At 41.0% G+C, this 15,914-nt stretch overlaps 1 protein-coding gene across 1 annotated transcript in view; it reads left to right on the forward strand.

Annotated features, from left to right (window-relative positions):
• The window catches only part of HSD17B4 (hydroxysteroid 17-beta dehydrogenase 4), a 223,499-nt gene that overhangs the window by 155,103 nt on the left and 52,482 nt on the right, over positions 1-15,914 (forward strand). Inside the window, exon 17 of the mRNA XM_063454119.1 lies at positions 7,875-7,940. Coding sequence (XP_063310189.1) covers positions 7,875-7,940 — 66 coding nt within the window. The remainder of the gene's footprint in view (positions 1-7,874; positions 7,941-15,914) is intronic.

Genomic DNA, 15,914 nt, shown 5'->3' on the forward strand with positions numbered 1-15,914 from the left:
TTCACCCTCAAATAGGATCACTGCATTTTTTGTATATAAGGTACCCATATCACATACACAATTGTCTTGAAGAAAGTATTTTACAGACTGAAACGTCGACTTGAACGTTGTGTGAATTGTAATTGCTCAATAAAGTAACAGATGAAATTTACTTTGAAAGACTCCTGAGTGCTCTCTACTGGTGTCATATACAATTTGGTTGTAGACAGCACCGGAGCATTAAAAGACCGGGAGCATCGAATGCAGGGGCCCTCTGATGTGTGTGTGTGTGTGTATATATAATATTCCTCTTGTCCTTGCGCACACACTTTTAAAATTTTTAAAAATTTTCCAAATGCCAGGTGCATTCTAGCCACTACCATAGGTTATAATAAAGATAGTGACAAAGGCTTGCACTCACTGTCTTTCCTTTGTAAAAGATTCCTTTATTTCATTCCTTGTTAAAATATAATCAACGTTTCAGCCATCGTTCGTGGCTTTCATCAGGATCAACACCAGGTGCTGAATTGATCCTGATGAAAGTCACGAACGATGGCTGAAACGTTGATTATATTTTAACAAGGAATGAAATAAAGGAATCTTTTACAAAGGAAAAAGACAGTGAGTGCAAGCCTTTTTCACTATCTTTATATGTGTGGGTATGTATGTGTGTATATATATATATATATATATATATATATATATATATATATTTAGATATATATATGTGTGTGTATATATATATATATATGTGTATGTAGAGATTGAAGTCATATTAGTCCAGTTATGTAATGTAAAAAACAGATCAAATTTGTATCTTGTAATACCTTTTTTATTGGACTAACAGAAGGGAGAACCTCCCTTCTCCCTTTCACATGTCTAAATGCTTTAGAAATGCATAAGACATCAGAAAGGGAGTTCTCCCAAAAGCTTGTCATGAAAAAATTCTGTTAGTTCAATAAAAAAGGTATTACAAGATACAAATTTTATCTGGTTTTTACGTGTGTATATATATTCGGATTATATATATATATATATATATATGTGTGTACACAATTAAAGGGAATCTCCAGTGCCAGGAAAACAATCCGTTTTCCTGGCACTGCAGGTTCCCTCTCCCTCCCACCCCCCAATCCCTGGTTGCTTAACCCCTTAAGGACCAAACTTCTGGAATAAAAGGGAATCATGACATGTCCCACATGTCATGTGTCCTTAAGGGGTTAAGGGGTGAAAACCCCTTCAGTCACTTACCTGAGGCAGCGACGATGTCCCTCGTCGCTGTCTCCTCCTCCGCGCCGCTCCTCCTCTGCATTGCGTCGGCCGGTGGGCGAGACTGATCCTGCCCACCGGCCGGGGAGACCTAATTGCCGCGCATGCGCATTAGCGCTCCCCATAGGAAAGCATTGAAAAAGACTTTCAATGCTTTCCTATGGGGAAATGAGCGGCGCTGGAGGTCCTCACAGATAATCTGTGCTATAATCCAGGAAGTTCCCTCTAGTGGCTGTCTAGTAGACAGCCACTAGAGTGGAGTTAACTCTGCAAGGTAATTATTGCAGTTTATAGAAAACTGCAATAATTACACTTGCAGGGTTAGGAGTAGTGGGAGTTTGCACCCAGACCACTCCAATGGGCAGAAGTGGTCTGGGTGCCTGGAGTGTCCCTTTAAGACACCTCAAATGTTTCATCTCCAAACTTTTTTCCGTTTATCTGAGAAACAAAAGTTTTATAAAACTTTATATACATATGTGTGTGTGTGTGTATATGTGTGTATATATATTATATATATATATATATATTTTGGAAGGCGTAGCCTGAAGTTGTGGGAGGGGTTACCCGGCTATTTAAACTCAGGCCCCCTACACCACAGGGCTGATGCTGCCTGGTTCATGACTACTTCCGGTTCAAAGGTCATCAACACAGACTGCCTAAAACTCCAAACAAGCTGGTCTGGGCCTACTGTGGCTCCCATGCCGATCGGACCAAGTTTTTCCCTGCTCCAACAACTCCCATCCGGCTGTTCCAGCCACATGCGGTCAGAGACTCCCACGCCGATTGGTCCAAGTTCTCCCTGCTCCAACAACTCCCATCACTCTGTTCTAGCCGCATGCGGTCAGAGACTCCCAGGACGATCGGACCAAGTTCTTCCTGCTCCAACAACTCCCATCCTGCGGTTCCAGCCACATGCGGTCAGAGACTCCCAGGACGATCGGACCAAGTTCTCCCTGCTCCAACAACTCCCATCATGCAGTTCCAGCCACAAAGAGACTCCCACGATGATTGGACCAAGTTCTCCCTGGTCCAACCACTCCCATCACGCTGTTTCAGCCACATGCGGTCAAAGTCTCCCAAGCCGATTGGACCAAGTTCTCCCTGCTCCAACAACTCCCATCACGCTGTTCCAGCTACATGCAGTCAGAGACTCCCACGCCGATCGGACCAAGTTCTCCCTGCTCCAACAACTCCCATCACGCTGTTCCAGCCACACGCAGTCAGAGACTACTCACCTCCTCTCCAGAACTGGCCGTTCGTTCCCGTCGGCGCTATGAGACCCCTTACCGCCTTCCCGGGCCTTTTCCTGGACCAAACCTCCGTGTCCACCAAGTCTGGGTACTTTCCAGCCACATAGCTGACCTCTCGTTTGTTTCCTGTACCAGTCAAATCCACGAACCGTGAGTCTGCCTGTATGGGCCAAATCCATGAACACACAATTGTTCACACGTTTACGTTTTTACATACCGTCTATTCTGGACTTTTTCCCGCTCAGGACTTAAGTCAGTTCGCCTACTCCTACCTGCTCTTTGTTCCATTCCTATTCGCTAGTTTATTTTCGGCAAATTTCTACCGAACTAGTTTCCAGTCTATCTGTTACATGCTTCCATCTAGCGGCCACCACAATCATAGTACCAATTCGTTAGTTTTACACTGTTCCCTGATAAATGAAATGTCCAGGTTCTTTAGCCTGCTACTAGTTATCCTTACATGCCCCCTGTAGTTCTGTTATGTTTGCTATGTTTCTTGTTATTATTTACGATTGTGCACGGATATTGTCAGTTTCCCATTACTAATTCAGCTCTGGTAAGCATTTAATATTCACTACATATATAGCATTACCATCATATATCGCATATGTCTTATTCTATCACTCATGGACTTGGTACTGTTCTGAGGCAGTCATCACGTTCACATTTGTTACCATGTGTTATGGCCAATCTGTATACTTGCTCCCACGATAGGTATATTACTTATTTGGAGGACGATCACCTATTCGCTAAACCTTTTTTGTAACACGCCACACTCCTATGTTCATATGTATCGTCATGTTCCCTGGGACAAACTCTAGTTTACCAGGCTTTACCATACCATCATATGTTCCCCCTGACTCAAAATAATCACGTATTATGCACTAAAGGTTATTTACTCATTGCTGCTATATTCTACTCAAGCAAGTTCATCATCCTAACCGACCCTTGTATCACTAAACCTACAGCAACTCCACTCTAACTGTTCTATGTTACATCAGCCAACGCTGGCACGCAATTCCTCCGCCAGGCCGTACACAGGCCCACGCCCGGGGATCCTTAATTCCCCACACATACACCCTCCTTCCCATGCTGGCACGACCATAATTAAATATTCTAAGTCCTACCGGGATAGCTCAAAACTGCCATCATAGCTTGGTATTCCATATCCCCCTATATGTATTTTAGCTAAAGAAGTCACAGGACCAATTAGCGGTCACTCATGACTCTGCCTATCCCCCATTATTGTCGCAGTATTGGTTAAACACTCCCCATGGTCTCTGGTAATGGCCTAGGATCCTCACCCTACTCACTTATAGGGATATTTGATTTATGTCCTATGAATCTTGTACCCACCATCGTAGGGTCAGGATTCTAACAACTATGTCCTCAGGTTACCTATTCATAGACCAGCCTCAAGAACAACCACCCCGATTATACAGGCGTATTTTGTTCACAGTAAGTCAAGCTCAATTCCAGTTCCAACTTGCATCCCACCATCATTTCCCTTTAGGTTCTCCAATATCTCATTCCTCTGGCAAGGAAACCACATTCTACCCCAAGCAAGGTATGTTTACCCACCTCGCTACTACCCATTACCCGTCCCATTCTCGGATCCGCTATGTCAACTATCGTCCTGGTACCCAGCTATGCCAGTAACTAGCCTCATCATTATCAGTTCCGTGAGGCCAACACCCATCTTCATCCGCATATGGAGGTACACGCCCCTCGGCCCAACACATAGCTAACGCCTCACATCAACCTCTCCAGGTTACGAGTTAGGGCCTCACCCAGCATGGCCTCTTATATTGACGCTTTTTACAGTCCCCAAGAGGCCAACGTTCTTGCCACACCTTTCAGTGGCCCCTGCCCACTAGGCCAAATCACATGAAGTCAAACAGTTGATATCCACTCTACTTGCCTCCATACATAACATCAACGATGGACTACAGAGACTGGAATCTCCACAGGCACTGACGCACATCCCAGCCACAGGACTCCCAAATCCCTCTCATGGTTATGTTATCCTTTCAAATCCCCTAGCACATCGGTTTACATTATTACTACCTCATACTTTGTGTCCCTGACCATACACAAAGACATCTGGAAATGTTCATTTTAGTCTCCTTACTGATTGCCTCCCACAATGTCTTAGAGTACAAGTCTTACTACTACAATGATCTGCACGTCGTTCTATACCCCAGAATCCCAGACTCAATCAGAAACTCACTATCCCAGAATTCATCCTAGCCTTCAAACTTTCGTGACGTAAGTGGCTCTACTTCTCCTCACCATAGAGAAGGTTTGCATCGACAACCTGGAGTTTTACCTCTAAGCACACCCTTTCCGTCACTCAGTCGACTTCTACATCAAGGTTTCCACACACCAGTTCCACACAGGTCTGGTCACACTCCTGTCAGGTATTCACGAGTGTCAGAACCTTCAGTCTGCATTAATAGACCCCGCAACACAATCACGTTGCTTAAGAAGGTATCTGACAACCATATTAATTACCCACCCCTAGCCTCAACTCATTGATTTCCTCTAAGGAATTCTCCCAGCACTATGCCAAAGGGGTTGACCGGAGCTTGGATGGGCAAGACAGACATTTCCTATGCCTCCAAGCTTCTACCTATTCAGCCATCCCGAGGGCATGTTCGTGGCATTTTATAGAGGGGTTGTCATGACTTTCCCACACGTGTAACTTTTAGAGCAAAGAGTAACCCCAAGCTGTTTGTCTTATTTGCTAACACACTATGGTGACTAACACTCAATATTAGCGAATGTCCTGCAGTCACCCGTTATCATAGATAACTTCCTCGCGATATAATGCCCTCACTCCGCTCTGGTTAGTATTCACAAGACGATGGCACTTTTCATCACTAGGGGTTCCACTTCCACAAACTGACCTTCTTAGGCATTTATCTTGACACTAGTACGCTACAAAACATGTCCACCTACAGAGAAGGAACAGCTCATCGGAGTCCGGGGAACCTTCTATTCTGAAGAACACGCAGGGGTGGGGGGGGGGGGGGGGTGGGAATAGATCCACAGTCCTACTGGGCACATGAGAATTATTCTGCACATTTATTTCCCGACCGCTTAGTCTTCTTCCCACCGACAGTTGCTTTCTGGCACTAGTTGTAAGCAGACCTACACATATGGCTCAGGTTCATACCACACTGGAATAGGAGGCCAGGTTATTCCCGCCATTTCTCATTATTTCCCAGTTACATGGACCAATGCGTCCGCACACACTGATTTCAGAGCCAATTTGGTGACTTTTGGTTCTGAGATGCCTGGCCACTTGAGACTCTTGAAGAAAAAAAAAAATCTTTCTATTCCTCCTCAATATTTCTTTGCAATCTACCCCATAGTGGCCGCCTACAATGCCTGGGGAGGTATGAGTGGATAGGGGAACCTGTTAAGTGCTTCTCTGACAATAAAGCAGCTGGCTATACCCACATTCCATGGCTTAATCCTGCACTAACTCGCCTCATGGCATTTGGCAGATTTCTGGATTGAGCTGCCCTTTCTGATTTTACATCACGAGCATACAATAGAGATTTCACCTTTACAACAAGTTTACCACCGATTACCATAATACCGAAATTTGTTCACTAGTCGCCATTGCGACACTCCTCTCCTTTTTGCCCACACAATTTTACAAATCTCTCTTAACACTACAAAACTTACCTGGCTGGAATACAACACCATATCTTAAGTGCCTATCCTAGTACCAAACAGTTCACATCCTCTTACCATATGTAGTACGTAGGGACATAAGGACTATCCTACGGACAATAAGGTGCCGGTCAAAATGTCAGACCTTTACAGGTTATCACTCACTGGACCAAATCTCAATATGCCCCTATTTAACTACAGAATCAGGACAGCATCAGCTGCTTCCAGACAAATGTCCCTGCTCACACCATAAACATTAGGACGCTGGAAATCCACAGTATATTAATTGATACATACCACAACCAGAGCTAGAGTTGATTAGGACAAGCCTTTACGAATCTTGCAACGTAAAGATGTGTAATAAGGTATCTTCAACTTTTTGCCCTCTTTTATTACAGGCCTACCCGATACGTCGGTTTCGGCACACCACAACCGACTTGCTCATATATCTAACTTATACGGCTTTTGTCCCCGACTACAATTTGGAAGGCGTAGCCTGAAGTTGTGGGAGGGGTTACCCGGCTATTTAAACTCAGGCCCCCTACACCACAGGGCTGATGCTGCCTGGTTCATCCCTCCCACCTCTCCCCTTATACATATTACTATTACAGGTGGGCCCTCTTTTATTACAGGCCTACCCGATACGTCGGTTTCGGCACACCACAACCGACTTGCTCATATATCTAACTTATACGGCTTTTGTCCCCGACTACAATTTGGAAGGCGTAGCCTGAAGTTGTGGGAGGGGTTACCCGGCTATTTAAACTCAGGCCCCCTACACCACAGGGCTGATGCTGCCTGGTTCATCCCTCCCACCTCTCCCCTTATACATATTACTATTACAGGTGGGCCCTCTTTTATTACAGGCCTACCCGATACGTCGGTTTCGGCACACCACAACCGACTTGCTCATATATCTAACTTATACGGCTTTTGTCCCCGACTACAATTTGGAAGGCGTAGCCTGAAGTTGTGGGAGGGGTTACCCGGCTATTTAAACTCAGGCCCCCTACACCACAGGGCTGATGCTGCCTGGTTCATCCCTCCCACCTCTCCCCTTATACATATTACTATTACAGGTGGGCCCTCTTTTATTACAGGCCTACCCGATACGTCGGTTTCGGCACACCACAACCGACTTGCTCATATATCTAACTTATACGGCTTTTGTCCCCGACTACAAATATATATATATAATATATATAATATATCAAGGAAAAAATAATCCTGCAGTCCATACAAAAATCAATATTCTTGCCCGGTGCTTGTCAGGCGAAAATACAAGAATGGATAATCAAGGTAGCACTTACAGGACTTGAATAAATATAAAACTTAACTTTTAATCTTCCAAATCAAAAAAATCGACATTTCAGTCTGTTACACACAGACTTTCATCAGGACTCCAGACGATTTTTTGATTTGGAAGATTAAAAGTTACGTTTTATATTTATTCAAGTCCTGTGAGTGCTATCTTGATTATTTATATATATATATATATATATATATATATATATATACATACACACACAAACAGTTGTAATGAAAATTATTCAACCCTCATTAAAAATCTGGTTTATTGTCAAAGTGTTTTGTTGCCTTTAATTTGCAGTTGTAAATTGAATAATATTGGTGCTGAATAATTTGCTTACAGAGGCTTTTATATGTTTATTAAAAAGTGTTAAATTATTTTAGGTAACCGCAAATCCACCAAATCGTCCACCAGATGTAGTAGTGGAAGATTCGACCAACGTGGACCAGGTAATTTTGCATTTTTCAAGAAAATTGACCTAACCACACTTCTTAATAGTCATGAAGTGTTGTTTTGTTTGTTTCTGTTTACCTAAATCTTCATTTAAATTGCCATATTACATTTGTTTATTGTATATTTTAGCAATTACACTACAATAGCCAAGTTTTATCTGAATCTAAGCCATGTGTACTGAAATAATATAATGAAAACAGTGACTTTTTTTATTTATTTTTTATTTTTTTATTGCGAGGGGGTTGGGAGAGTGGAAGATTCATTTCATGTGACTTTTTTTGGGGGGGGGGGGGGTGGGTTGATGGGGGTACCAGGACCCCTTGTACCATCCCATGATCGGGATTCCAACCGGTTTTATTTATTTTTTTAACCATTTTACACTTCTCTGCATCACCCAGCACTGTGGGCTCTTCTGATCTTTTGTGATATTGTAAAAATATAGCAATGTAATTTCCCATGAAATACATGATATCAGTAATACTTATTAATCTACCACACGTGACTTATGCGACACACAACTCTCCTCATAATTCATCTGTGAGCATTGAGGCAGGCATGTACTACATGACAAGACAGTAGTATACCCACTAACCATAAGCAATAAAGCTGCTAAATTGAAAGTGGTTCCAGGTGAACCTCACTAAACACCAAAAGTAGAAAACAGAAAGCAATAAAGTGGAAACCACCTTCACAAAAATTATAAGATACAACCTGAGGAATATATCCAAAATTGTTATAAAATCTGGAATGATAAAAAGTGTATATCATAGCGTAACACAGTAAGATAATGATAATAAAATGTGGAGTAAGTAATGCACTCACAAACAAAAGTGTAAATCAGGCCTCTCACCCCCCTGGGGTATATGCAGTATGGGACTTGATAGTAGATCCAGATATTAGAGTGTCTTCAGAGATATGGGAAAAAAAAGGACCATACATAGTGAAAGTACGTAAAAAAATATCAAAAGAGAATTTATTGGTTACACTTACAGACATAAAGTGGTAGTAAGCATGTCTCCACTCTCAGTGGAACTGGAAGGCAGAGTAGTAGATACCAGACACAGATCCAATCGGAGTAGCAGAGTACAGGAACAATAAAAGGACTATAAAACAAATAAAATCAAGAAACAGTCCGAAAAAGTTCAATATCCAACGCGTTTCGTCCGTGGTAAATGGAGGACTTCTTCAGGGATATGAGTAGATTCGAGTATGTGGGAACTTTTATATCCAATTCAATCTTCCTTGATGCCGTTCACCGGCAGCGTGTGTTCCACACTGGAACGCAGAATAGTACTTCCTGTGACGTCCATCCGTCTGAATTGCGCATGCGTGATCGGGGAAAGAGTTCTAAACATATTGAAAGAACCAGTACCTAAATGCGCATGCGTAGGAATCTAAATGATAGAGAAAAATATATACACCTGGCGGAATGTCGCCAAAAAGATTAATAAAGAATAAAGACCAACGAAAAAATGGCAAATAATCGCCACGAGATACAATTATTGAAAACAATAAAAATATATACTAGTAGTATACAAGAATATGGGTAAGCAAAAGGGCAGACAGATGGGGCATGGAGATCCCAATGCCCCAAATGGATGCCACAATGCCAATCACCACATTGGTGTATAGATCCAATACAATGCTCCTAAAATGACATAGTACAGAGCATAAAATAACCCATACAAATAATATGTTGAAAGTCATAGTATGGGAATATGGAACAGGGTTGACCAGCCAGTGTAAACAATAACCACAATCCCAAGGTACATTAATAGTGACCTAAAAAGGCTCCAACCCTAAATGTAAAACCGCCACCTTTTATTTTTTGCCCAAGATCCATAAGAATCTCCATAAACCTCCTGGCCGCCCTATAGTTAGTGGTATTTCCTCTTTGTCATGCAATTTGTCCGAGTATATCGACTTTTTTTTTTACAACCTTATGTCCCATTGAGTGATTCCTATATTGGAGATACCAGGCATATTTTGCAAGATATCAACAATATGCCATGGAAATCTACATATATTTTTTCGTTGGTCTTTATTCTTTATTAATCTCTTTGGCGACATTCCGCCAGGTGTATATATTTTTCTCTATCATTTAGATTCCTACGCATACGCATTTAGGTACTGGTTCTTTCAATATGTTTAGAACTCTTTCCCCGATCACGCATGCGCAATTCAGACGGATGGACGTCACAGGAAGTACTATTCTGCGTTCCAGTGTGGAACACACGCTGCCGGTGAACGGCATCAAGGAAGATTGAATTGGATATAAAAGTTCCCACATACTCGAATCTACTCATATCCCTGAAGAAGTCCTCCATTTACCACGGACGAAACGCGTTGGATATTGAACTTTTTCGGACTGTTTCTTGATTTTATTTGTTTTATAGTCCTTTTATTGTTCCTGTACTCTGCTACCCTGATTGGATCTGTGTCTGGTATCTACTACTCTGCCTTCCAGTTCCACTGAGAGTGGAGACATGCTTACTACCACTTTATGTCTGTAAGTGTAACCAATAAATTCTCTTTTGATATTTTTTTACGTACTTTCACTATGTATGGTCCTTTTTTTTCCCATATCTCTGAAGACACTCCAATATCTGGATCTACTATCAAGTCCCATACTGCATATACCCCAGGGGGGTGAGAGGCCTGATTTACACTTTTGTTTGTGAGTGCATTACTTACTCCACATTTTATTATCATTATCTTACTGTGTTACGCTATGATATACACTTTTTATCATTCCAGATTTTATAACATATTCATATGTACTACATGACACCTGGGAGTATAACAGTAGCAAAATAAGATCAAGCTTCCCTCCATACTTTTGCCTCCTCAAAATACATATCCTCATGTTGGCTACTCACATTTTTTTGTGATTCGTTGCTCCTAGTTATACCTCTGTAAAGTAAACTATTGTGCATTTTTATAATGTCCTCCATCATTTTCACCTAGTTATTCCACGTTTCTCTGTTCTCTTCCTGCCTCCTTGCCATTTTGTCCTCCGCCTTTCTCTCTCTGTTGATTTCCCACCAGCCTCTCTTTTTATTTTACACACAAGTAATATGGAATCTGTAATTTGTTTTTATGAATGCCATTGTCCCTATGAGGAGAATTGCAATTTAAATATTTTCATGTAGCAGTGGTTATTATTGCACAGAAAAGACCTCATATAAAAAGCCTCCAGCTCTATCATCCTAAGTAATGGATATCATATTTTTCCTCTGTATGCTGCCATGTTCAGTCTTCTGCATCAGTGTCCCAGCTGTCAGATTCAGTGATGTCATTTATGCTCTGTGTGTTACAAGGATCATTTCATTACACCAGGGAAAGGTTTTAAATTAATTTCCTTTCTTCCTTTTTTTCATTTCTATTTTAACATATGTTGTAACCTGGGGCTAAAAAAATAAGGAAAAATGTACGTAACGCTTTCAAATTTTTAACGGATGCTGGAAAATCAATGTATTGGTAAAATCTGTTTTTGCACATTACTATATTACAACCATTTGACCACTACTCATGTCTTGTTTAGTTAATACAATTTAATTACAAGTGTTAGATGAGTGTAATTTGCCTATACTTGTGACTCCTGAAATATTATACTAGCATGCTCCAAAAGAACACTTTTTGCCAGCTCAATGAATGGACTGCATTTTTTAAAATTAATACAAATCTTACAAGGAGTTAAGATTATAACATATTTTTCACACTTTTGTATAAGTCACTAATTTCTTTCATCATATGGATCAATGGGGCTATAACTTTTGCTTACATGGCAGAAACATCATCGTAGACTAGATTTGTTTCGCTGAGTATTGTTGAGATTAAGGACAATATGCCTGATTTAAACCCTACAATATATAGTTTTGAAAATTGGTGTTGTATAACAACCATTCGAAGGCATGCATTGGACATATATACAGTTAATTTTCTATATAGGGAACAAGGTGTGGTGCTCACACTGGTTAAAAACCTTGCAGTTTGTAATGGTAATTAAAACCTACATAATATGAAAGATAAAAATATCATGGTATAGTATATAAACACAAATCAGAATGGTGAGATAACTTGGAACACTCACAAATTAAAGAGCCAGTTAGAAGTTGGCTCTAGAGTCTAGACTGTACAGGCATTTCATCGATCTCAGGTTGTTGCAGGGTAGAATACTGCAAGTGCCAGGAAAGCAGCAATATTCCTTTAAAAAGTAGACCGGAACCAGATGAAATTAAAAACTCTTTATTGCACATAAAACAAAGTCAAACTATAAAGATACTTGCACAACATGTTTTGACCAAACTCAGGGTCTTCCTCAGGTGCATATGTTAATACAATGTCAGTCCATCCATCCATATATATATATATATATATATATATCCCCTCCTAATGTTCTTATTTAGTCCAGGCGTGTTAATTGTCATGAACCAACGCCCGTTACCATATATGGTCTGTTTCTTGTGGCTTTTCGCCACCTCCAACATGGTGGTACATCCAGTTCAGAGATATCCGACCTTCCCATGATGGCCACACATCCTTTTGCAGCCTTGCCCTCTTCCAAAATGGCCATGCATCAACGCCAACGTTTTCTATAATTGACTGTGTTGCGACAATCAAGGCTGATTCACATTCTATAATGCTGTAATTTTATTTGACACGTTATTTAATTGCATAAATAGAAATTTATGTAAAACCATTTAGTCATAAAGGTTTACTTTCTTTCATTTAGCTTGGCATTGTAATATTTAGCCCTGCATCTGTGGAATCATAAATGTAAATGGTTACTACAGCAACCATGACCATTTTTGCCTTTGGTTTTGAGCTAGTTACACTCTGTTTGTACTGCCAAATGTAAATTCTGTGTAAAAAAATATGGCCGTCTTTAGCTCACACTGTGCACTGGCAACAGACATAATCCGGGCCAAATTAATACAGGGGCTGATTCACATGCTCTTGCTTAAGTCTGGAAACTTAAAGGACCTCTATAGGCACCCAGACCACTTCAGCTCAATGAAGTGGTCTGGGTGCCTGGTCCCTCTAGTATTAACCCTGCAGCTAAAAACATTTCAGAGAAACTGCTGTTTCACTGAGGGTTAATCCAGCCTCTAGTGGCTGTCTCACTGACAGCAGCAAGAGGCGCTTCCGCGCTTCTCACTGTGAAAATCACAGGGAGAAGACGCTGGACATCCATAGGAAGCATTGAGAAATGCTTTCCTACGGGCGGTTTGAATGCGTGCGCGGCTCTTGACGCGCATGCGCATTCGGCGCTGATGTCGGTAGGAGGAGGAGAGTTCCCCAGCGCCGAGGGAGCCCGGCGCTGGAGAAAGGTAAGTGTTTGTTTTAACCCCTTCAGCCTTCAGGGGGGCCCAGCACACTCTTGCTTCCCTTTCCAGCAGCACCACTGTCTATCTCTCGCTGCCTGGGTACTGCGCGGAGCATTGTTATGTTAACCCGTGGCAACGCTCTGACGGCCTCGGGACTCGATAGAGTGAGACAGGGGAGCTGAAGGGAGCTGCTGGGAAGGTAAGTAAGAGGGTGCTGGGCCCCTCAGGTCCGCTGCGGGCCCCCCAGGACCCTGGTGGCGCCCCTGGTCAGCATTATCGGCAATATCGGTATCTTTATTGGCCGATACCAATATTGCTAAAAATACAGAATATCGGTCAATAATATCGGCCAGACCGATAATCGGTCGATCCTTAGTATGAATTTACTTGAGAGATGAAAGTGAGAGATTAGCGTAGGGTATGTGTTTTCTTATAGATGCATCCTGTGAGTTTCCCTCCATCACTACCTTCACTAGATGCATGACCCTTGGGAGATATGACTGTTTTAGTGTTTTCTGCACCAGGCCCATGGGCTTTTAATCTGGCCCATGGGCATAATTAGCTTTTCACTTACAGGAAGTGCCTGCAAGGGGTAGCATTTGACTCCCCTTTCTCCTTCCCTGCTTTAATTTATGTTGTCCCCACCATCTCCGTCTACCTATAGACTTACCTTTTACTTTTCATTATTAAATCTAATTTCCCTACCTGTGTCCATCCCCTCACTGGCTCAGAGCATGCTCAACAGTTTAATCAAGCGCTTCTATGATATTTATAGTGAGTTAAAATTCATCACGTAGACTTCTGTCTGTTGATACACATGTCCATGCAAATACGGTAGATAAATATTTCTGTGCTTGCTTAATGCAATATTTACGTGTAATAAGTCAATGTTGCTGCATGTTTTAAGAGATACATTTCAAAATATGTCACATTCTCAAAAATCTCCTCTCCTCCTCTCATAAGATCTGTTACTGTAGCTTGAGGATTTACATTTTATATAATGTAAAACATTTTGACAGATGATTCAAGGATGTTTCTGATTGCACATACAAGATTGATGAATCATTCATTTCCCCTCTCAAGAGGCAGGATGTGGCTAAAGAGCCCAAAGTATTGTTTATGTATTTTTCCCCTGCCAAGTATTGTACTGGCACTTGAAGTCAATAAGTGCCTCATTTGATTGCACTATTTTCACTTATAGTATACAAGTGCATGTGAACCTGAGTTCATTAGCTCCCTATCTGTTATAATTGTATATATGCTATAATGTGTACCTTTTTAAGTAGCACGCTCCATACCAATGATGACAGCAGTAAGTAAAATGCATGCATATTAGGCATTCAGTAACACTCTGGATAATGTACGCATAAGAGTGCTTTAATAGGTTTAGATTTAATACAGGTGTGCTTATTGGCTTTGATTTTAACAAAATTAAACACTACCCTTTGTCCTAAGGAGGGAAATCACTTGTCTTTCCTAACTGCCTTCTTATGACCACTATAGCCTATTTTATGGGATTTACCTTTTGAGTGCCCAAAAGGTAGATCCCAAGATGTTTTAAAACTACAGCTTCCATGATGCTTTGTCAATCTAAAGGCATGCAAAGCATCATGGGAGTTGTACTTGTATAAAAGGTTCTACCTTTTGGGCACCCCTGTTTTATATTATATTTTCAAGGTTACTCGCTCAAAGGGTATAGTAAAATTAAGTCCAAAATATCCGAATTGGGAAGATTTTCCAAGTCAATTTTTTTTTTAATTTGGCTATTTAGGCCTTAGGTTTGAAATTCACATTGAATTCGTGCAAATTCTCAATTTAGTGAATAACTCTGTTAATGTTTGCCCATTTTCAACACATTTAAGCACTGTAAACTTGTTTAAGACTTTCAGGGTTATTCACTAAAGTAGGAATTCAAAGTGAATTTTGATTTGACTGCCGAATTAGCCAAATGGTAAGCAAAAGCTGACTTGGAAAATTATTCCAAATCATCTTTTAAAATTTTGAAATACTGCCTGAATTTACTTTAAGTAAGTTGACAAAAACACAAACAGGGGTATTCAATAAAGCAAGAATTCAAACAGTGACACATGCATAGCCTCTTTTCTTCCTCACTAATACAGGGTACATTAGAGAAACAAAGAAAATGAAAATGTGGCGCTAAAATCCTGTAAAATTTAAGAAATAAAACCCAGTGCCGCTAAAAAAAAAACAAAACAACATTTACATACATAAAATAGAACTGGGGATAAGGTGATCGCGCACACAATGGTAGATGCTTTTCTTGGTTTTGGTATAAGATACCTAGGTGCTGTACACATAAAAAGCCATCATATTTTTTTTTTACTCATGCCGACTAAGCGATTACTCCGCTCCTTACTATAAAAGTATGAGAATCCTCTACCTGCCATGGTAAGAACTGTATGATGATAATGTTATGGTGACTGCTGTCGTAACAACATGAGCTGGTTGTTAATGCCTGCACGATAACAAGAAAACACAAACAGGAAAATAAGTATCACTGTTCACCGAACATTCTGCTTCACAGGCCCCACAACGTTGATAATTAACTTTGGCAAAACTTAGATTGATGTACAGTAATGAGTACCTCTAATAGCCTACTTAGCTAAAGATCTATTATTA

Source organism: Pelobates fuscus, chromosome 5 (genome assembly GCF_036172605.1).
Source record: "Pelobates fuscus isolate aPelFus1 chromosome 5, aPelFus1.pri, whole genome shotgun sequence".
In the NCBI taxonomy this organism is placed as follows: domain Eukaryota; kingdom Metazoa; phylum Chordata; class Amphibia; order Anura; family Pelobatidae; genus Pelobates; species Pelobates fuscus.